This window comes from Monomorium pharaonis, chromosome 9 (assembly GCF_013373865.1).
Source record: "Monomorium pharaonis isolate MP-MQ-018 chromosome 9, ASM1337386v2, whole genome shotgun sequence".
Classification (NCBI taxonomy): domain Eukaryota; kingdom Metazoa; phylum Arthropoda; class Insecta; order Hymenoptera; family Formicidae; genus Monomorium; species Monomorium pharaonis.
Window position 1 is genome coordinate 10,661,655 of NC_050475.1, and position 24,892 is coordinate 10,686,546.

Consider the following 24,892-nt stretch of genomic DNA (forward strand, 5'->3'; position numbering starts at 1 on the left):
TTAATTTTAAGAATTATGTCACTATTAGAAATGACAGGCGTGGAAACATCGTGGGAGGAGGAACAGCCGTTTTGATTAGGAAGGACCTTAACCCATATATAATACAATTAGATATCCCTCTAAATCTTGGACCAGAATACAGCCATTGGATTTAATAGAGGAACCCATGCAGCCAGACAGGGAATAGTAATTTCACTATATAAACCCCCCGACAAATTTATCAACAAAAAACAGTGGGAGAAAATTTTTAATTCATGGGCTAATATGGCAATAGGAATCGATTTGTTTATTTGCAGGGGTCTTAATGGTCAAAATGAAGCCTGGGGTTCATCTCGTCCAAATGAAACCGGGAAAATATTATTGGATGTAATTAATTCATCCTCCTTAGTTATTTTGAATGACGGTTCTCCCACTAGGGTATCAGGAAATTCGGAATATATTAATGCCCCAGATATCTCTATAATATCTGGGCATCTTAGACCTCTTACATCGTGGATTACATGGGAAGATAGCGTGGGTAGCGATCATATTCCTATAATAATTTCCTATACCCCTTTCTGTCAAGGACATCTTCCGTCAGCAGACTCGGCTATAGAAGAATTCAAAAGAGAAAAGATAGATACTAAGTATTTAGACAAAGAAAGATTCACTAGTTTAATAATGGAAAATATGCCTGGTATAAATGAAGTAAGAGATATTTCAGTGGCGGAAATATATAAAAAATGGTCTCATATCATTATAAAAAATGCAATAATAGCAGGTGCTAGAAGGAACAACCAGACGGGTCAAATAGAAATTTTCGATAATAAAAAATTTCAATTTAAGGTTCTGAACTATCAAAACAAAAGAAAAAGAAGATGTATTAATAAGCCTTGGTGGAATGAGGAATGTAACGAGTCAATAATTGAAAGAAAAAAAGCTTTTGGATTATTGAAGGCTCTCCCTTCTAGAGAAAATCTGGCAAGTTATAGAATAGCATCAAAAAATGCCAGGAAAAAAATTAATCAGATTAGAAATAAAGGTTTTCAAGAATTTATCGATAATCTTAACCCAGCGGAGAATGCGAAGACGTTTTGGGATTCAATAAATAAACTAAAAAACAGTACCTATTTTAATCCACACACCCCATCAAGTAAAAGTAAGCCAGAAACAATAGAAAAAGCTATCAATAGAACTGGCCCATCATGGGTGACAAACAAATTTAGAGATATTTACAATAATGGATGGAATGAAGATAAATTTCCGCCATTTAATTTGGATGAGATGATGGATATCATAGGAGCACTCAAAGAAGGAGCAGCGCAGAGCCCCGAAAACATTAATAATTATATTCTTAAGGCCCTACCATATAAAGCGTTGGAGATGTTGTTGGAGGATTTTAATAGGATTATTCAAGATAAGTCATTCCCGGAGATATGGAAAAATATCTATATCATCCTCATACCTAAACCTAATAAAAATGATTATAGAGCTATCTCACTAGCATCAAGTGTTCTAAAAATAATAGAGAAACTAATATTAAAAAGACTGGAAAGATTCATAGAAAAGAATTTAATCCTCCTTAACTCTCAATATGGTTTCCGTAGAGGAAGATCATGCGATGACTGCTTGGCATTAATCAATTTGGAAATTTATAGAACTTTTATGAGGGGTCAATTGACGGGTGCTCTTTTCTTGGATATCGAAGCCGCATATGATAATGTTAACCCACAAATATTATTTAACGTAATAAATAATCTCCAAATTCCAACAGGTTTTAAGGCTTTCATAAAAAATTCGATAAGCTCAAGATCGGCTAAATTTTTTGAGGCAGGCCTTTGGGCGGGAAATAAAGAAATTCAGAAAGGTCTCCCCCAGGGGTCCGTACTCAGTCCAATTTTGTTTAACATCTACCTAAAAGAAATTTTATTCAATGTACCGTATAATTGCCAAATTATCCAATTTGCAGATGACATAGTTATTCTTTGTTCAAGTAATAAGTATAATAAAATATTCCCTGGAGGAGGCTCTATCGCGTATTAAAATTTGGTTAGAGTCAAAAGATTTAAAGTTATCGATTCCAAAGACCCAATACATAATATTTCATAGGAAAAAACGTATTGCGAATAACTTGGAGTTAGTTATAAACAACAATTCCATTCAGGCTAAATCAGAGGTTAAATACCTAGGTATGATTTTGGATTCTGGATTAAGATGGTCCAATCACATAAAATATATTAAACAAAAAACTAAATGTTATTTGAATATTCTTAAATGGGTAGCAAATTTCTCCCATTTAAACCGGATTAAATCCAGTCTTTAGTTTGAAATTTATAAATGCAACAATAGGAAGTCAAATCGAATGGGGAATTATGTGGTTCTCAAGTGCAGCAAATTCATATTTGAAAACGTTAGATGGACTGTTATGCATCGCATATAAAACGGCTTTGGGGTTGCCTAAATCTACTCCAAATAGAATCTGTTGGAAATTTTCCAATCAAAAAGCCTTATAAGAACAATTTCCTTTAAAAGCGATAAATACATTTGCAAATCTATCCAACTAAATAAAAGTAAAATAATAAATAAATTAAAAAATTTATCTACTCTATCAGAGACCAGAAGCTTAGCTAAAAGAAACATACCTTATATAATTTCAAGATGGCCTATCATTCGACCACATAAAAGATCTCTCTTTAAATGGGGTTATCATCCCCGGTTCTATTATCCAATACGCCCTCCGTCAAGGGACTTTACTATTGACTATAAGACAGGAACGCTGGCTCTAAACTGTGGGGACCCCCATCGAGCCTTTAATAATCTAGTAGCTTTAGGAAGAGAAAATGAAAACGAAGTATCTTTGTTCACGGATGGCTCGAAAATTTCGGTGAACGAATCGACTTCCCTGGTGGGATGCGCAGTATGGGTTCCTCTATTAAGGCAACAATTTAAATATAAATTAAACAATCTTACAAGCTCATTTACAGCAGAAACAATAGCCTTAATTAAAGCCATGGAAATTTGCTCATTGAATAAATGGAAGTACATTAATATTTGTACGGATTCAATGAGTAATTTGGATATCCTTGCTGCTTTTTCGTTGAATAATAACAACCTTTATAAAAAACTGAATCCTTTTGTGGAAGATCTCAAATATAAAATTTCGGAGGCAATCGACCAAGAAGTCTCACAAGGGGACCTTACGGGTCATGGGTCATCGATTTTTTTCATACTTATAAGATTTAAAGATCAGTACCCGGACATCAATTTCCTAAAGCAGTACGATGCGCTTCTTAAAAATACTCGAGAAAATCAATTTTGAAGATTTCCGATATCTTTAAGTACAGAAAATTTTGACCTATCGTCAGAGTCGCTCGTAGCCGATCGCACAGAGCTCTAGTTTAGTAAGCGCGAAGTCGCTGGTTCGATTCTCGCTCTGCCCCCAATTTTTTTTTCAATAAGTCAATGGAATTTTTTTTTAATCCTATATCTTAACATTTATCAAATTGAAATGCTAATTAATTATTAAATATTTATTCGTTATTTTTTAAATTAAAATTAACAACTTTTTATTTTTAATTGCCGCTTGCTTGAAAATGCGAATATTTATAATAAATTAAAATTTGGTACAAAAATGGAAAACGTCTTATTGTTAAATGCAAAAATAATATGTACAAATAATATTCAGTTATTTTATCGATTACATTTTACGCTGTATCTTTAACACGTTAGTCGGAGTTTACAAGTCGAGTTTATTGTAAATCGATCCTAGTCGATCTCCATTCTTTCGCATCTAGTCGTGAACAAAGAACAACCTTGCCAAAAGTGGGAGAAGTAAGGGTTCCGAGAGAGCAGATGCTGTGCTATTCGTACTTTACCGTTAAATAAAAATAAAGAGATGTTAATTTTTATTTAAAAAATAACAAATAAATATTTAATAATTAATTAGCATTTCAATTTGATAAATGTTAAGATATACGATTTTAAAAAAACTGCATTGACTTATTAAAAAAAAATTGGGACCAGCGAGAATCAAACCAGCGACTCCGCGCTTACGAAACTAGAGCTTTGTGCGCTCGGCTACGAGCTGCTCTAACAATACGTCAAAATTTTTTGTACTTAAAGATATCGGAAATCTTCAAAATCGATTTTCTCGAATATTTTTGAGAAGCGCATCGTACTGCTTTAGGAAATTGAAGTCCGGGTATTGATCTTCAAATCCTATAAGTATGAAAAAAATTGATGACCCATGACCCGTAAGGTCCCCTTGACAGTAAAATTTACTTGGTGTCCGGCACACAAAGGTATAATTATATGAATAATTTTTCCCATATAACAATAGACTCAGTAAAGAAATTCCAGATAAATAGAAATGATTCGTGCTTTCTCACTCGACTAATTACGGGGTATACCTATACTAATGAAATTAAAGATAAAATAGGTTTAAGTAACTCCTGAATGTCAACGTGGGGAAGAAATACAAGATATAAACCATTTGCTGTGGGCCTGCCCCAATCTAGAAAACGAAAGAAAGGTTCTATTCTAAGAACTATTAAGAAATAAATGTTCCACCCCTCTCTCAACGGAGTATGTGATATCAATCTTAAATTTAAAAATAGCTAAATCTTTAACTAAATTTATCAAAAATAGTAAATTAAAAATTTAAAAGATATAAACAAGTGGAAGACTTCTTGTAAAGATTAAAAAAAAATAATAATAAATATATTCTATATGTAAAACAGTAATTAATAAAATCTGGGAAAAAAAATTTAGCTTGGTATTAGCAATAAGATCTTAATTTTAATGGACTATTAATTTCCCTCCCCCCTCAAAAAATATATATATATAATTAAATATGATTTGAAAATTTAGACACGCATATTGAGTAGTATATATAAAAAAAAAATTAATTAAAATTAATTTGGAAAGGCAAATTAGCAATAAAACTAATTCTATTAATTGCGATAAGAACTGCATAGTAGAGAAGAAAAAAAATAAATGTTTAACCAAAGAAAAAGCCCTATTTAAGCTGAGGTAATGAAATGATGTGGTTACAACGGAAGGGGATTCGGTCTGTTAGGCTAACCCGGAAAAGGGATAATGTTAAACTCATGTTAAAATTATATGCATCCTGAAGGTATCAAACTGAATGATAACTTTAGTCATTTAGAACTTTTAATTAATATGGATTACTTGTTGAGTTTTAGCCAGGGGACCTACCCAGGGGGTTATTAAAAAAAAAAAAAACGGAATCTTCCTAACAGTTTCATAAGAAGAATCATAAAGCCTTCAATCCTCTCATCTTCCCAAAGAAAAAAAAAATACTAATAATAGCAAAAAACCTGAGATTTAAAACATACCAGGGAAAAGATAATAGAGAAGAATTGGAAAAACTCGAAACAAGGATAATATAAATTGAAAAAGAAAATTGAGTAAAGAGACACGAAATTCCCTGGTTAACAATACTCTAAGACTGTAATTGCCCCTATAGTACAGTCTTGAAAATCACTAAATCGTGGTACTTTGTCCCTGGAGGGACGGAAATCCATTGGGCTCGAAAGAAGAAGAAGAAGGGATCAGAGCCGAATGCTAGTAGGCTCAATTAGTTTGAGAAGACACAGGCGTTTACGCGAGTGTGAATAAGCGTCGCGGTCGGGCACATGTACACATTCGTTGTGACTAAGCGAGATATTTTCCATCCGATGACCCGAGTGTGAAAAAGCGACGCGGATAGGCACCTGTGAACTCAAACATAAGATTAAGTGAATAATAAACGTCACATTGATATTTGTTTTTGTTACACAAAAAACAATAAGTGTTCTTACTTACCTATCCGGATGTGCGTGTCCTTTCCTGAGGGAAAGTCCTGAGGGCGATCTGCAAGACAATCTCATTAAAATCTGGCGTACCGGTGATACATAACCTAAAAGCGTTTTACTTACCTGGCGATGTTCCGGAGATATGGCGGCGGTCCAGACGAATCCTGAGCAGCTACGGGAGGCACCTGAAAAAAATAAAAGAGAAGGGATTAGTGTAAGGCATTTAACCACGAGCGTCGGGGAAAACCGACACAACGCGGGAGCACATAACCTATAAGCGGGATACTGATCTCAGCACGGGCGTGTTTCCTGACGTCAAAGCGAGTGTTCCGGACGAGGTCCAGCACAGCGGAGCACCCGAATTTTGCTTCTTGAAGGTGAAAGGAGCTGGCGACTGTAGACAAGACACGAGAAAAGGTACGTGAATTCGTTTACAAGTAGGTCGTAGACTCCTCGTAGATCAATTAACTGGTTACAACCTAACCTAACCTAACCTAACCTAACCTAACCAATAATTGTTTTATTTTGTTGAAATTCACTGATGTTTTCAGACTAACGGGGAATTATAATTTTAACATAAGATGTAATTAGTGTTTTACTTTGACTATATAAGTATGGACTGCCAGTGCCCCACTTTTCCCATTCACTTCTGTACTGAAATCCGTAGCCAACATCTCCGAGATTTAGGCTCCGCCTCATCGACCAAAGAGCGTTGTTCGTTGAATGTGAGACAAGGGCCGGTATTCATAGTCAAATCTTATTTCAAGATCGTCTCAAGCAATGTCTTAAGATGCTAATACGGCTCTGTGATTGGTTGATGGCATCTTAAGACAGTACTTAAGATGATCTTAAATATAAGACCCGACTATGAGCCCCTGGGGCTCGATTCTTGAATTTATTCGCAAGAGAAACGTATTCGCAAATTCTGTTCTTACAGAAAAGTTAGAAATTTATTGGCTATCGTATGGCTATTAACCAATAAACTTGTCACTTTTCTGTTAGAGCGGGTATTTGCGCATACGTTTTCTTGCGAATGAATTCAAGAATCGAGCCCCTGACGTTATTTTAGTTTTCCAATTCCTCAATTGGTCGATGGTGGCGCGACACATCTTAGCTACCAGTCTGAAGTTAGCTACTAGCAGTCCATACTTATATAGTCAAAGGTGTTTTATATTGTGAATATGCAATTTTTTTAAATTATACGCTAGGGTACACTATTTGTTTACGTGTCTATAGGTTTGTTTTTTATTCCTGCACTGCTGCACTAGTGCAATAAGTTAGAATAAGAAAAAATATATTCGTCTTATTTTAACTTATTGCACCAGTGCAACAGTGCAGGAATAAAAAACAAATCTTATATTAACTATTTTAAATTTTAACGTTCTAAGATTTTTCGCTGCGAATTAGCGAAATCTCGCTACCATGAAAACGCTCCCTTAGCGTTAATGCCGAAATTTCATTGCGATAGAGTGGGGGTAAACGCCAGCTTTTTTCGCTCGCATACGAACCTAAGTTGTACTTAAAATTTAACTTAAATCAACGCACAAAGAAATCCTTAAGGGCCACCGCACAAACTCTTCCATAACGCGTTACGTTACGTTAAGTACTCCATACGAACCTAAGTTGTACTTAAAATTTAACTTAAATCAACGCACAAAGAAATCCTTAACGTAAGAACTTACGTTAAAAGTTTCTTTGTGCGTTGATGTAAGTTTAATTTTAAGTACAAACTTAGGTTTATGGAGCACTTAACGTAACGTAACGTGTTACGAAAAAGCTTGTGCGGTGGCCCTAACATAAGAACTTAAGAACTTACGTTAAGGATTTCGTTATGCGTTGATTTAAGTTAAATTTTAAGTACGAACTTAGGTTTATGGAGCACTTAACGTAACGTAACGTGTTACGAAAAAGCTTGTGCGGTGGCTCTAAAATTGCACCTTAAAGCCCAGTCTACAATGAATCGTTGGTCGTTGGTCGTAAGAAATTTAACCAATTATGTTCGGTTATTCTTCTCTAAGATCAACTGTGATTGGTTAGATTTCTTACGACCAACGACTAACGACTTATTGTAGACTAGACCTAAGTGAACTAGTCGTAGGTCGTAGCGCAGCTACAAACGCTTCGGCCTGGGGTACGTTCCGTTTCACGCATGATACGCATGATGCATCGTTCATCGTTGTTGTTTGTCAAACGTTAAACAAGGATGAACAATGCATTATGCGCATCATGCGTTGAAACGGAACGCAGCCCTTGTATACAATGGATGTCGTAAGTCGTATCGTAAGAAATTTAACCAATCATGTTCGCTTTTCTTCTCTCTTTCTTCTCTAAGATCAACTATGATTGGCTAGATTTCTTACGACACGACTTACAACATCCATTATAGATTAGGCCTTAGTAGTGTTTGTAGGGTTTACTGGAGCAGCCACATTGATGCATTGTTTATCTATTAATTATTGTGATTATTAAAGTCGCCATAGAGACAATTGTTTTGATCTCGGATAAATGCGCGTCCTGATTTCGTAAAAAGTTATGTCGTTGGATCAAACAGTATGCGAAGGTAAAGGAAGCACTTTAAGCAAGTGACAGATGTCTGTATTTAAAACCGGTGTAAACAATCTGTCATCGGCGTTTATATCAGTTATCTTCGATCAACCATTGTCGTTTTTTATTTATCACTTTGAATCAAAGATAAAGTTTGCTCAGATTCAGGTGGCGTTAATGACATTTGAGCAATTCTCAAATGATCACTCGTTGATTTTGAGGTTAACTCTTAAGCTTCTATCTCTTGCACTTTCAGATCTGAAAGCTTTCGAAAGACGACTCACTGAAGTTATCGCCAGTCTGCAACCGGCCACTACACGATGGAGAAGTATATACTTCAAATCCTTTTTTATTGTTAATAGTATTTACAATAACAATTTACTTTTAAGTATTGGTATAAGCACCATACAAGGAATATTCTTTCAATTTTCTAGTTGTCTTATGGTTCCAAGATGTTTTTTTATTTTAATCATATATAGTAAATTATTTATTGGAAGCTTGTCGCGTATTTAAAAAAGGACAATTTTTTAAATATTTTAATTTTTGATATTAAATAATTGAGATTTATATAGCATTAAGATTATGGCTTACACAAATTATATATTTTTTTATATAAAAAGTATAAAAGAATTTTATATATATAGATATTTTATAATAAAAAGGAATATTTTTTCCTAGACTTTTAATCTTAGTTTCAATGGCATAACATTAATCTTTCATCGTTGTTAAAAGGCAATTATTTTATTTTATACAAATAAACTGTAGAATTTTAGTTTTAAGCAAATATTGTCCTCATTTGACAGCTTGCTGTCCCAAAAGCAAGTCATTTTAACATGTTAAAAAATTTTTGTTATTGAAATGAAATCGACTGTTGTCTTCTTCATTTTTATGTATACTTTAGATAATTTTTGGCAATTGTTTTTTGGTACATGTACCGAACATTTGCCAAAAATCACCTTTTATTTATGTAAAAGATTTTGAAATTCTGTAAAGCCAACGCACGCACGTGTGTGTGTATTTATTTTTATTTAATGTCAAAAGTTGAGAAAAAACACTAATAACAATAGCTTCAACCAAGCGTTAAATTTTTTAAAATACCATTATTATAACTGTCAGAACAATTATGTTATGTTCTTTATATAGAGATTACTATTATAATGAAATAAAAATACAATATTATTAAAACTTAAGATTGACAAATTCTTTAAAGAAGATTAAATTATTTAAGCATAATTGTCATAAGCAAGAATAACTTCATACTTATGTGAAACTATGATTATGAAATAGAGTATATTAGTTTTAATTACATTAATATTTTTTTCTGTGCTCTACAATTCTTTAACTTTCCATTTGACTTAACAATGAATATTGCAGTGCTGTTGGGTTTAATGTCCATTTGCACCGCCATTGGGGCTTGGCATTGGTTGACAGATCCCAACACATCAGCAGTATCCTTTACACAGAGTTTATACAATCATCCATTTTTCACAATGGCTAGTATAATATTAGGTAAATATGGAGAACATTTCTGTGTATTTTATACAAATTAAAACTGCAATTGCTGGAAATTATTTTGCAGTGATATTGTTTATGATGGGAGTGCACAGACGAGTGATAGCACCTAGTATTATAACTCAACGGGCCAGAAGCGTGCTCGGCGACTTCAACATGAGTTGCGACGACACTGGAAAGTTGATTCTGAAGCCCACGAGACCTCCTCACCCCCACGAGACTTAAAGTATTCGCAATAAAACAGTAATTAATTATTAAAATGTATTTTTCTTTTGTGTTCAAAAATTGTTCCCAAAATTATGACTAGCCAAGAAATTAGAGTTGTATATTTTAAACTTTGAGTCTAATGAGTTATGCATATATGTGATCTCTTTTTATAATGCATATAAAATTTAGGTAAATTTGGATGTGAATACAATATGCAATATGTCTGAGTATATATAAAATTTTGGAATCACAATTTTTTCATAACTTGAATTAATACTTTTTTTTACTTGATTATATTCTAACACTACATTGTAATAATCCAGAACTGTCTAGAAGATGTAATAAAGTATAAGGAGATTTTAATCAAATAAGAGATAACGCTAATTGAAATTTCGTATATTGCGCTTCTGAAAATTTACTGTTAATTCGTCAAGTTAAGGGGATCCTAAAGTGCCCGTCAAATTTGATCGAGGTCGATAATGTAGAGTCATTCGTGCATATGATTAACAAGATTTCGTATGTTCTTTTATATTTCGTATATTCTTTTATAGATTCGAAAATCCTTTTCCAGAATTAAAATATTCGTATTAATACCATACAAATTGAATTTTATACCGAGAATAAAGAAAATATTTTTCCGACTGCTCTTTTTCTAACTTATATCTGAATTAGTTATAAAAAGTTCATGAAATAATTTTTTTTCTAGATTTTTAATCTTAGTTTAAATTACACAATATTGTTCGTATATGTTATCCCTAAAGGAATATGGTTTCATTTTGTACATAGCATAGATTTTGTATACTAAGCAAATATTGTCATCAAGTGACAGCTCTACTTACCAAAAACGAAATTTGTTTCTGTTTTTTATATTAAATCGACCATATTCCCCTAGATTTTGATGCGTACTTTAATCTTGTAAAAGAGTTTTGCGATTCTATAAAGCTAATTAAAAGCAGAGAGGAACCTGAGAGCAGCCACCGCTTTTATATTAATGTAAAACAGGCTTTACATCCACGTTTGGCGCTGATACTAGTCAAATATCGGTCGCACGAAAAAGGCCGTGATGGCCGCTCTCCGCAATTAAAAGATTAGTTTAATTAAAAAATGTCAGCAAAACAGACGACTTTAGGATCCCCTTCAAACTCTTAGAAGATTATAATCATAAAATAACAATTAAAAAGGTAACTAAAGTCAAGGCTTGTTTTTAATTTGTATAAAATATAAATAATGTATACATTACCTGTGTACAATGTAAACTATATACTGTACATTGTATAAAATGTCATTTGAACAGTAATTTATGAAATTGTAGACTATTCAAATTTCATCAGAAATAATAAAAATTATGTTCCAACTATTTATTTTAATATTGTATATCTTTATTTTATAAAGTTTGATATATTAACAATTTAGAACTTGATTACTTTTTCCATATTGTGTTGTCTAATTTGTAATAATTTTCTTGTATTGTCTATATGAAAGATTCGCGTAAACAATTGCATAAATAATCCATGTAGACGTAATTTCTAAATTTAACCCTGACTGAAGTTTCTTACAGAAATTGTGATTTTAAAGCCATAATGTGTATAACGATCAAAACATTTATTTGTGGCAATATTCCGCATATTACAATCTTCACCAATTTCAGTATGCATAGTTATGAAACGTCTTTTCAAAATAGTCACACATGTACAACATAATCTATGTGGATTATTGTTCATTCAGTCAAATATTCATGAGGAGTGTTTCGGTCAGTTCTGAAATTGTACTAAACTACAGTAAAACGATCTTTAGGTGCTCAATATTATTACATAACATTATTGCTTGTCTGGAAGCTACATTGAGGATTTGTATAATATAGTATATAATTTATTTCCTATTTCTGAGCTTGCTCGATAATCAGATTTTGATCAACTTTTGTTATAAGTAATTTGTTGGATGCAATTGCTATACATATTTTTGATGACAATTAGATAAGGCCAAAGTCAGACATTAAACTTATAATACATAGTAGAAAATATTTTGTATTTATGTTAAAACTATGTTAAAATTTTTGTGTTGAATTTAACGTATGTTGTTATTAGATTGCTTTATGTACATATGCATAATTTAGGTTGTAATTATTCTTAAATAACTAGAATAATATAATTAATGATGCTTTTTCATGCTGATACTTGATATTCATTTTCAAAGTCAAATTAAATCACTCGATTACAAGTAATCCATTCAAGTTCACTAATCAATGTTAATTCTGATAGAATTTATTGACGCTAAAAATAATAAGCACCAAGCATTATAAATTGGTAATTGAAAATATATTATGCAACAGTATCCACACAGAGAACCAATATTTTACAAATTGCATAATATATTTCAAAGAACTTTTGATTGACACAATATATTGCACAAACCTTTAACATACAGATAATCAGTAATATTGTGTAATAATATTGAGTGTCCAAAAGCCGTTTATATTGAATTCTAAATGAAAGAATATTGTATGATATTATTATACAATAATATTGAGCATCTAAGGGCCGCTTATATATACAAATGAAGTTACGCAACTTCTTGGAGTGCTATCTCCAATATACTGTCGATAGATTGCGTATTCGAAAAATATTTTGTAAGATGTTCCTAACAATTACTGGAAACTCAGTGCACAAAGTAATTTTTTGAAAATGTGTATATACATGCGCATACACCTTGTCAACTTGAAAAATCTCTTATTCTCTCTAACTTTATGATAATTTGAATTACACAACCTATGCTGAAAGAATTTAAAAAATATTTCATCATTAAGCATTTTACAGTTTTCGTAACAAGAAATTTGATTATTTACAGATTGCTGATAAAATAGAAAATAAATTGTACATGTCTCACACAGGTTATTTCGAGTTTTTCGAATTTGTGTTGCATTGTATTGCAGGAACATCTCTGACGTTGTTAGGATATACAACACACATACACAACACGCGCGCGCGCGCACACACACACACACACACACACACACACACACACCACAAACAATGTTTGTATATATGTATGTATGCATGCATGCATTCTTTTTCTTCTGTAACAATTTTTTTCATAAAAATGAATTTGTATCTACTTAGGCTGTTTTCTTTTTAGGGAACACAAGCATTGTTCTATCTTTTTTTATGTTCAGTGAGTAACAAAGATAGAACAATACTTGTGTCGATTGTGTTCCCTAAAAGAAAAGCAGCCTTAGTTACTGTACGCAATTTCGTGGAAAAAGAATTAAAAAGAGTTAGGCAACTCGTTTTTACTTAAAGTACAAAACTAAGATTTACAGTGCACAATAGATTTTTATTTTGTTATTGTTCTCAAATTTATTTATACTTGCAATAAGAATAATGTCCATGTAGTCATAAAAATTTCTTATTTATATACATGTATAAATAAAAAAATTCTTTCATCTAGAAAACGATCGTGTGCATTATTCTCAATATCAACAGCCTCAGTAACTTTTGTCTCATCCATCTAGCACTTCCACGTTTCATACTTTATACTTATAATATATACGGGGCCTATAATCTCATATATATATATATATATATATATATATATATATATATATATATATATAGAATTTATCAATGTTCCACGGTACAAAGTTATCACCAATTACAATTCTTCATATATTTTGTCGTACAAATCTATTGTACTGTGGATCTCTTTCAATGAATTTTCGCCTACATCCATGTAAACCGAAGTGATGAAAATGTATAAACCTTACATTTGTCCAACTGCGCTCATAAACTTAGCACTAGTGCATGGAAAACAGATCACCGGCAGAGGGAAGAGGCGCCAGACCGCCAGTCACATCAGGCAGTTGTGTTAAATCAGGAAGATTCGAAATATGAGACTTTACCTCTGACCGAACTGCACACACTTTCTTAAGCTTCTCTTTATAGTCCTGTGTACGAAAAAAATAGTTCCGTATATCATATACACTAGATTTATGTTAAACATCGTTTAGGTACATGAAGAAAATTTATTCTTAGAATTTACTCTCGAAATCATAGTAAATCTGAGACAAACAACATAAACCTCAAAGAATTTTATTATACTTTAGTAAAATTTTTAGTAAAATTTTATAAAAAATAAGTTAATTTTTATTAAACTTTTATTGAACTAATAAAATTATAATTTTTCTAAAATAATATACTAATATAATAGTAAAACTATCCAAAATTGTACCAAAACTATAATTGTACTAAAATTAATATTTTAAAAAATTAAAAATTTTATACTATAGTTATATACTGTAGTAAAATTATATTAAAATATAGTAAATTCTAAAAGAAATTTTCTCCCTATAATTAAAAAAAGATGCAATATTATACTTCTAGAGTGCTTTGAGCTTGTTGAAGTAGCTGCCTCTGTGCTAGAGTATAATCTCGCAGCATCGTTAACAGTCTTCTCCTGTCCTCCATCTCGGCCTGCAATCGTCCATTGTAGTCAGCAAGAAGAGCAGCAGCTTCGTTCACTGCTGCGCTCAATTGATCCGCGGCTGTACGATCGGCGAGATTCGCGAGTAACGAAACCTCCGAGACTTCCGGCGGCAAAGACGCAATACGCTCTCTGACACCAGCGTCCGAGGACGCAGTGTTTTCTAGATCCTGCAAAGCACAGAAGTCTGTTAATCAATATTTTTCTTCTAACGACTTATCGCGATTCTCGCAAAGCTCTATCGTCGCGTATATTTAGTACAAAATACTTTGCCTGTACAAGAGCAAAATACATGGCATATTGCTGCAATAAGATTAATAACAAAATGAGTCAGTTAAAAATTCTGAGAGTAGCAGCGAAAATAATATTCTTTATATTAAAACAAAGCACTAATCAATTGCTAAAAAAAAACAGCATCCACTAGATTTACTTCAAGCTTTCAAGGAACAAAAAATGGAAACGTAAATTCAACTTGAAATAAAAAAACAAAATTAGTTAAACAAAGCATATCGGCGGGGTAGATATATTAGAGTTGTAGAAGCGTTTGCCGATATGCCTCATGGATTCAACATGTATTTTTGTATGAACAAAATATTTTATTGCTAACAATACAAAATCCGCATCATGATTGTTCTTGCTCATATAATTGGTATTAACCATTAAGGCCTTGATGAGTTCCTCAGTTTCTGGTGGATCACCGCCAGGAGTTCTTGGGCTTAAAGTTACATGAAGCTCTTTGGTACCGTCCACCTCCACCTCAGTCTCTGACTTTTTTCTCTCTTTCTTCTCCTTCTGCAAGCATATAAGGTATATGTAGATTACACATACTTTCATTTATTGTAATTGACTCAATTAGCTTGAAAATAATTTAGAAATTATTTATCTTAAAAGTTATATTGCTTATAAAATATATAAAGAATATATAGAAATATATATTAGATTTTATATAAACATTGTTTTTATATAAAATAATGGCACTAATTACATATAAACAAAAACATAATATAATTACATTCTCAAGTAAAAAATGATATTTTTAATAATCAAATTTGTATAAAAATTAGATTTAAAAATAATTAATATTTTCTTTAACTTGTGTGTTTGTGTGTCATTTACTGACAATTGTTCAGTAACTAATGCAGTGATTCTTACTGTATTTTCAATGTGTACTTACATTATTTTCAAATTAAAAACTTTTAATTATATATTAATTATTAATTATAATTATATAAATAAAAATATATAATGTATTTTTAAATTATTAAATTATTATTACATAAGTTTAAAAGGTACCTTTAGTTTTTCTACTTCAATTTTCGCTTTCTTTTTCGGTGGTGGTATAGAATCCTTTTCAGATTCTGCAAAAGCCACTTTAAATTCAGCTATCTGTGCTTTATCATAAACCCCTCTTTCCTCCCAGATTTGCAGTAACCTATTCAATCGTTCTCTCGTTTTCTCATCGAAACCCTTCATGTGTTCAAAGGCCTTTGGCAGGACTGTCTCAAATTCTTTCCCAAATTCTGGCCCCTTCTTCTTGCTATTTTGAATAACATCATTTGCCAGATACATAAACATCAACTTGCGATGGTCCTTCACTGTGAAAATGTATATAAAAATTTTTTTAATTTATACTAATAACTTTATATTGAAAGAAGTATATAACATTATAAATGTTAAACCCTCTGTGATCATATGAGATATACAATACCCCAAGCAATTTTTGATTCTAATTTATGCATTCTAAAACTCTAGATTTCAATGCTAAATTTGACTACTATATTTGCTTATTCTCAATATTTTAATTATTGAGACATATTTTTAAACCCTTTAATAATGTTTCAATACTAGTCAAAAGTTTGAAAATATAAGTAATTATAATAAAATGTCAGTGGGATGTGACACACCCCATGTGACTAACTTGTTACAAATCTGAAGTGTGATCACAAAGAGTTAAATAAGAGCTACATATAAGGATTTATGTTGATAAAATATAATAACTTATAACTTTAACCTTTAGACTGCTGGCAAGGCCACTATAACAGCCCAGGGCTTGTCAAGAACTTTGCCTAGGATGTATCTAATATATAGGTATACCTTTTTGTAATTTCTATAGTGTTATCTGACTCCTTTTCCAACAGTCTAAGGGTCCCCGCACAGACTTTTGCATAACGCATAACATAAATGCATAAGAAATTTGATTGGTTAAATTTCTTATGCACTTTGCTTATGGACTAATCAATTTGCTTATGTACATATGTTATGCGTTATGCAAGTGTGTGCAAGGACCTTAAAGGTTAACATAGATGTGCCTTAAAGATCTTTCACATTTAGATGTGTTCTACTTGCTCATTTGCTTTAACAAGTTCAAGTATTATTGTGTGCTTCTGTAATAAATATTAATATATTATCTCTTTACTATTATCTTCACTCGACCAGATGGCAGCAATATTAAATGTCTTTACATTAAGTGCTATTTAATACTCAGATTAGAAGTTTAATAAACATGTTCTTTCTTAATAAATCTCTTTTTATTGGTGTCTTAAGAATCAACTATCAACATTTTCAAATAACGTTCACCAAGATACTAAATTATGCAAATTAGAAATTTAGAAATAGCTTTCCAAATCACAATTGCAATGATTGTGACAGCACGTTTAATTGACGATTAACAAATTTAGATGAAGCTCGAACATTGTCCTTCCGCGTCGTCGAGCTCAAGAACAAACGTTTCGATCCGGTGGACAGGACAATCTTCGGGACATATCTCACGAAATCAACTATTACCTTTACACATCTCCTTGAACCAGATTTTAACGATAGTCGGATGGTGCTTTCTGTGATGTATCAGCCAGAGCGAAAGGGTTTGAATACTCTGCTGCGATGGGTTTAAGTCCATCAGCCGTTTGACCAGGGCGCTCTCCGTAAACCCTGTCATTGCGCTACGTCGGCTGCCGTCGGCGGCTTTCGTCGGCGAGGCCTTCGTCGGTGTCTCGATTGTGCCACGAACAGAATTCGCGTTTCTCGATACTACCGTCGTTGTCGTCGCATGTACGAACAAACACATACACTAGTCTGAGCACGAAGGCAACAGCTGAATCAAGCGCAAACGCATTTACAACAAATACGACATACGGACGACGGGACGGATGGAAGAACGATCAATTTGCGCAGGCGCACTGAAGTAGCCGCGGTATAGGGCCCCCACACAAACTTTTGCATAAGGCCAGATTTACAATAGGCGTAGTAAACCTTAAGGCCTAAGGAATTAACCAATTATATTCGTTTATTCTTTTCACATTCAATTATAATTGATCAGTTTCTTATAGCATAAGGCTTACTACATCTAGGCTGCGTTTCGATATTCAATGGCTTAGTTTACATCGTGCATTTAATACGCGTATCAGGTACCATATTCGTATCAAATTCGTACTAAGGGTGCGTTCCGAAATCTACTGCCAGTACTGACAGTACTGTTTTTTCGTTCCGAAATCGTTTTCAGCGTGCTGTCAGCAACTGTAAATTACTATCTATTCTACAAAAATAGACCCTAGGGAATTACTGACTTCCGGCTAATTTTACACATTGTCCGGAGGTAGTGCAAATTCAGTAAAGCATATGGCCGCCGTCCGCCGTACATTAATGTGTATAATTAAAATTGACGAGATTGTTAAAAAATTAATTGTAACAATGGAAACTGTTCGATACGAACTTATTGATGGCGACAATAACATTTATGAAGTGTTTCTGAAAATCACGCGATGATTATATCACACAATATTTTGTTCAATAATGAAATAATAGAGAAATTCTATTTTTTTATTATAATTCCTACCTAAAATGTGCTTTGAATCCTTCATCCGAAAGTAAAGCAATAACATTTTCAATATAATTTTTTATGCGTGGCCTTAATTCCAATGGTCTACGCTTAGTAATCATGTTTAAGACATTTAGAATTTCTTCCTCATCGTCTGATGAACTGTCACTGTCACTATTAATAACATTCACAATACCTTGCACTGCAATTATAATTGCATTGACATTTGCCATAATTAGATTGTATAAAGTTAGGTTTTTATGATGGCATCAACAGTTGCTGGTTTGACTGTAAACGCATTCCGTTTTTTAGTGTTGCCAGTATTCACTGGCGTTTCGGAACAGCTCAAACCCAGTAACTTCAGTAGCAGTACTGTCAGTACTGTCAGTAGATTTCGGAACGCACCCTAAATATTTAGTACGCACGATATAAACGCTGCCGGATCAATTTGGTACGAGCGTATCAAGTAGGAGTATCGTACTAAACTGATACGCGTACCAAGTGATACAAATGTCGATGTAAACGCATAAAACGCATTTTAGAGAGAATTTAGCAATTGAGCATAACCTCAGTGCTAAAATCTAAAAACCGGTGTGAAAATGTCTTAGTAGGAGACATCAACATGAATTAAATTTGTATTATATTTTTCACAGTACATGCTTAGTACATTCGATGTAAACGCGCCCGTACTAAGGCTTTGGTGCGCACCAAACTTAATACGCGTACTAAGGTTTTGACGATGTAAACTAAGCCACTGTTAGTACTGAAAATCTACAGTTTACGTCACATACACTGTAGAATTTCAGTACTGACAGTGAATATCGAAACGCAGCCTTATTGTAGATCCGAGCTAACGCATAACGTTAGAGCACTAGAAAAGTAGGTATTCTTAAAGACCTATAATCAAAGATGCGCCAATGGCCCCCCACCATGACTGCTATCCACCATCTTGTACCCATACGGTGACTGGATGGGGGCTGGGTCTGAGGCTGGGGTCTGGAGTAGTGGAGATAGTAAACAATGCGAGCCTGCTCCAAGTTGTACGCAGCCATATAACAGATGCAAATTTAATTTTTCTTGTTCTTCCTGAGTGTATCATGAAAGTATGCCATAAGAAATTGACCAATTATAATCGAATATGAGAAGAATAAACGAATATAATTGGTTAATTCCTTAGAGCTTAAGGCTTACTACACCTATTGTAGATCCGGCCTTACAGTCTCAAAATCATAAATATCATGGGTGTTTACGATAATGGCTATCCGAGTAATTTTCTCTAGGACCGAAATATATGATAAGCACAACCATCTACTATCATCATGATTCATGACAACTCAATGCTGTCCGGTATAGCCAAATCATCACGAGCAAATTGCGAGTTGCGAGTTCCGTGAGTTTGTAGCAGGTAACCTAAAAAGTACGACATAAATAATTTGATTATTACAATTAAAAATAATTTGTTTTTAATGTATGATAAGATTATTAACTTTAAAATAGTAATTATATGTAACACAATCATGTATTTTTAAAGTATTGTCTAAAGTAATATCAGAGATTATTTTATTTACAAATATTTATTTTGTCTATCAAGTTTCTATCATAACGGTATTATTTCAAAACCTAATATAATATTTTAATTAAACATTGATTCTCAATAAATGTTATTATTTATAATTAACTAACTTATATATTAGAAAAGTCATCTTTTATTAAACGGATGGTGTTAACACTTTGAAACAAATAAGATAAATTATGTAAAATTACTAAATAAATCATTATTAATAATATTTTTTAGATTACAAGTAAAATAAAAATTTAAGTATAAATATTTTTCTTCCTTGTAACAACTGTTAATGATAAGTTGCATGGTGTTATCATTATTTAAAAAAATCATATATCTTTATGTATAAATATTGCGCGTATTATGTATAAATATTATGCATGAATATTTCACTAATGTGAAACTAATAATAATGTTTACAATAAATTTTTTTAATTTGTAATACAAGTGCATAGTAAATTCAGATATACGTTAGATATGCGTTAGATATACGTTATAATAGAAACTTGATAAACAAATTAATAAATAAAATATTTGTAAATAAAATAATCTCTTTAATATTACTTTAGACAATACTTTAAAAATACATGATTGTGTTATATAATTACTATTTTAATGAAGTTAATAATCTTACCATACATTAAAAACAGATTATTTTTAATTGTAATAATCAAATTATTTATGTCGTACTTTTTAGGTTACCTGCTACAAACTCACGGAACTCGCAACTCGCAATTTGCTCGTGATGATTTGGCTATACCGAACAGCATTAAGTTGTCACGAATCATGATGATAGTAGATGGTTGTGCTTATCATATATTTCGGTCCTAGAGAAAATTACTCGGATAGCCATTATCGTAAATACCCCATGTCTTTGTTTCAGTGCCCTAGTTTACACCGAGCACTTGGTACCCAGGTAGCAAGCCTACGTCATTTTGACGTCCCAAAATGGTCATATCTGGTCATATGTCGTCAAAATGACCATTTTTTTACATGACCTAAAATTGACGTCATGATGTAACGTCATTTCGTAGTCATATTTCAGTCATGATCTGACGATTATTTTCCCAGACAGCACGCATCCAAAATCGGGACATAAAGACGTCATTAAGACGTATCGGTTGAAGGTATACACTTAATATTGAGTGTGTACTCTCAAACATTGGATTAGAAAATATTAAATAAAAACAAAAGCAAAAAAAGTTCAACGTTCAACCGAGATTAAAATTAATCTGCATTGGTAAAAATGGATATAAAACGAATATCTAAAATAAACATTCAATTAGAGTGTTCAGCTGGCTTTGAGTATTAATTTGAGTATTACTTTCAACTTGGATGTTTGCCATCTAATTAAGTGTTAATTTCAGTGTTATTCTTAAATTTAGGATTAACATTGAAATTAACACTTAATTAAATGGCGAACATTCAAGTTAAGAGTAATAACACTCTAATTAAAAGTAAATTAAAGAGCGAACACACAAGTTGAGTGTTTACACTGAATTGAGTGTTTACCCCTTGTCCCAAATTACACTCAACTTGAGTATTTTTTTAAGTGTTATTTTTAGTGTTTTTTCCGTAAGGGGTGTAAACTAGGTCAATGATTTAGTTTACACCGAGCACCTGGTACGCGTATCAAATAGTAAATAACTAGTGAATGTGTTTAATCATTGGCTGATAAGCTTAAATTCACTACTTGATACGCGTACCCAAGTAGCAAGGCGTCGTCTAATTGACGGCATTTTTTGGTCATTTTATGACGAACCAGACGTCATAATGTCGACATAAAATGACGTCTAAATGTCGTAAAACTGACGTACATTTGTCTTATCTTAACGACGTCATATATTGACGTCAAAGATACGTCATTACCCAGTGAACACAGTAATATAGCAGCAGTGTAACAGCAATGTAACCGAATATAACAGGTTACGTTACTCTGAAATTACACGTAACTTACATGTAAGTTACAATTTCCGACTCAGCAATATAACATGTTATAATTACACGTTATTTAACCGTTACACAACAGTTACAAAGAAAAATAAAATAAAATAAAAATTTTATTTTTTTAAAATTATTTTTATCAACAGCACATACTACATTTAGAATAAATTTTTATTAATTAATTAAATTTAAATTATGTAATTTTTTATTTTATTCTTACTTGCCGCTGCTGGGTTTGAACCCGGGACCTTAGGATGACGAACCTTGTACTCTACCTGCTACGCCAATTTGACTCATCGATATGGGTACTTGTTATTGTCTACATATACTTATATGTTATAAACTGACGCAACTATATTATTTTTTATAAAAGAAATTAAATTTTGCAAAACATTAAAAATAAATAGCATTAATTTATTTACTTATTAATTTCATTGTTAAATTTATCTTTTTCCATAACCTTAATAATTTGATGGAAATTGCGATCTATTTGGCATTAATCTTTGAAGCGTTCAAATGATTAATTAAATGGTTAACTATATAAATCGTAATTCTAAGAAAAATTGAATAGTATACATTTATTATTTTATTTTTGTTCAGCACATGATGAATTTCGATTTTGTGCATTTTTTGTGCGCAGTAATTGTGGACAAACCGTTATTTTTGAAAACATTATCTTTATAATTTTTTTTATTATCAAATAGATCTATCATTCAGGATGTTATAATGTTGTCTGATTTCTGAGCAGAGATGGGTGGCAGCAAATACTTTTGTCTCCAAATTACATATTCAATTACATATTACTTTTATAATTTGTAATTGAAATCCATTTAATTATCCATTATTTTCAGCATTTGTAATTAAGTTCCGTTTAATTACTCATTATTTTGAACATTTGTAATGGATGTCCAAAGTAATTAAATTACATTATTGTAATGTAATTACATTTGTGTGATTTAATTACATTTGTGTAATTTAATTATATTTGTGTAATTTAATTACATTTGTGTAATTTAATTACATCTGTGTAATTTAATTACATTTTAATTTTTATTTGAATTGAGTTAACGACAAAAAGAACGTGAAAGTGTACATACTGTACATACATACTGCAAAAATAATATATTGTGTATTTAGCGGAGAAAGCGACATTTTTTAGACGAGCGTGAAGTTGGCCTTCTGCTTGGGCGGCAATTATACGAGTCTGAAAAAAAAGCTTTCTCCCATGCATAAGATATTTTTCATAAGTTATGAACTTATGTTAACTCAATTCGAATAAAAATTAAAATTTAATTAAATTACACAGACGGAATTAAATTACACAAATGTAATTAAATTACACAAATGTAATTAAATTATACAAATGTAATTAAATTACACAAATGTAATTAAATTACACAAATGTATAAATAAATTACACAAATGTAATTACATTACAATAGTGTAATTTAATTACTTTGAACATCCATTACAAATGTTCAAACAAATTAGTAATTCAGTGGTGTTTAATTACAAATGTTCAAAGTAATGTGTAATTAAATCACATTTAATTATTCGTTGTTTTGAGTATTTGTAATTTGGTAATAGTCAATTACAAATTCGCCCATCTCTGTTTCTGAGTCAACTACGACGCATCGTTCCGTAATAACATTGATACGAACGTGTTATGTTACGATTATACAATTTTTGTTGAATAACTGTAACGCCAAAACGATGTATAACAGTTATATCACTTGCGTATAACAAATATTACGTAACAGGTTATTTCCATGTCATATAGCACCTACATATCACAAGAATAACAATGTTAAATTACTTGTAACTTCCATATTATATTGCCGCTATAAAATGTGTTCACTGGAATGCGCAGAGAGAGCAAGTATCATGATATACCTTTGTCTCTCGCACAGATCTTGGACACACTTTCAGTGCTGGCATTCCTCCTCCATGTATATATACTCAAAGGAGAATACTCACTTTTATAGTGCCTTAGACCAAAATCACATGGTGCGGAATAGTGCTGCGGAATAGAACGTGCGTCATAGAAGCAGCCAATCAGAGCTTTGCCGCAATGTCTACAATTTTTTCTGCATGCGTCGCGTTATTGGCATCGTTGCGTCATAGCGTCATAGAACATCATAGCATATTAAGCATATTTGCAGTTTTGTATATAAATTAAAGCAATTGGTTCTCTTATATTTAATTGTTTTTCAATTCCAGGACCTACTATTAATAGTAGATCTTCAAAGATGCTAGCATCCATTCTTAAAATATAATTAAAATATAATAAAGGATCTGTCATTCGTAACATATATACCCACACAGCACACTTTATCCTGAGGATATCTCAAATTATCCCAGACAGACGAAGGCGATCCCACGGATATCTCAATGAGTAGCTCCCGGGATATCCTACAAAAATATCTTAAAATATCGTAAAATATCTTAAGATCTCATATGATGTCCTATTAATATATTTTGATATCCCAAAAAAATATCTTAAAATATTATAAGATATTGTAAGATATTCTATAATATCTTACGATATCCTATTACATCCAAATAATATCCAATCATATCTTTTATCTCTACAATTAATAGAGCGTAAATCAAGTGTAAAGGAAAAGTGAATTATAATGTAATAAAAGAGTGACAAAAGAGTTAATTAAATCTCTACGAAAAATAAATTAAAACAGAACATAAAGAAAGTACACTTATCGAAACAATGTGGTATATATTAATAATACTAAAAAATTATAAAAAATTGTATCGTCGAAAACTTCTCAAACGGCGAGAACCTTTCGTGGTTAGGGATAAGATGGAAATTAAAACACAATTATATTTGAGCGATAGGAAAAATCCTTTATTTGCTCATTAGGGGAAAAGCCTCGTAGGCATAAAAACCCCTTTCTTTGATTATCTACCTTGAGTCGGAATGTTCCAGAAGTCTTACATTTTGTCTCACACATACACACACACTTGTTCGCATTTACTTTTAGCTTTCGCTTTCTTTATTTCGAGGCCTCGTATGATTTTAGC

The 24,892-nt window shown here is 32.0% G+C and overlaps 2 protein-coding genes across 2 annotated transcripts; one reads left to right on the forward strand and one right to left on the reverse strand.

The window, feature by feature from the left end:
* The first annotated feature begins 8,168 nt into the window (after window positions 1-8,168).
* Window positions 8,169-13,316, forward strand: LOC105840190 (nuclear envelope phosphatase-regulatory subunit 1). The gene is made up of 4 exons (XM_012687062.3): window positions 8,169-8,355; window positions 8,596-8,667; window positions 9,714-9,848; window positions 9,919-13,316. The coding sequence occupies exons 1-4, from the start codon at window positions 8,328-8,330 to the stop codon at window positions 10,074-10,076; spliced, it is 393 nt and encodes a 130-aa protein (XP_012542516.1). The 5' UTR covers window positions 8,169-8,327; the 3' UTR covers window positions 10,077-13,316.
* A 390-nt stretch (window positions 13,317-13,706) lies between these two features.
* On the reverse strand, window positions 13,707-17,690 carry LOC105830091 (regulation of nuclear pre-mRNA domain-containing protein 1B). Its single transcript, XM_012669242.3, has 5 exons — window positions 17,319-17,690; window positions 15,828-16,129; window positions 15,192-15,326; window positions 14,429-14,704; window positions 13,707-13,998 (listed from the first exon to the last, which is right to left on the reverse strand). Exons 1-5 carry the CDS (start codon window positions 17,596-17,598, stop codon window positions 13,849-13,851), a joined length of 1,143 nt encoding a protein of 380 aa, XP_012524696.1. The 5' UTR covers window positions 17,599-17,690; the 3' UTR covers window positions 13,707-13,848.
* Window positions 17,691-24,892: the final 7,202 nt, after the last annotated feature.

Bases quoted from the DNA above. Each gene is read 5' to 3' on its own strand.
- LOC105840190 (XM_012687062.3), top strand. From the start codon at position 8,328: ATGTCGTTGGATCAAACAGTATGCGAAG. The intron at 8,356-8,595 runs GTAAAGGAAGCA...TTGCACTTTCAG, and splicing joins GGATCAAACAGTATGCGAAG to ATCTGAAAGCTTTCGAAAGA. The intron at 9,849-9,918 runs GTAAATATGGAG...ATTATTTTGCAG, and splicing joins AATGGCTAGTATAATATTAG to TGATATTGTTTATGATGGGA.
- LOC105830091 (XM_012669242.3), bottom strand. From the start codon at position 17,598: ATGTGTTTGTTCGTACATGCGACGACAACGACGGTAGTATCGAGAAAC. The intron at 15,327-15,827 runs GTACCTTTTAAA...ATATGCTTGCAG, and splicing joins TTGAAGTAGAAAAACTAAAG to AAGGAGAAGAAAGAGAGAAA. The intron at 13,999-14,428 runs GTATAATATTGC...TTTCGTACACAG, and splicing joins AAGCTCAAAGCACTCTAGAA to GACTATAAAGAGAAGCTTAA.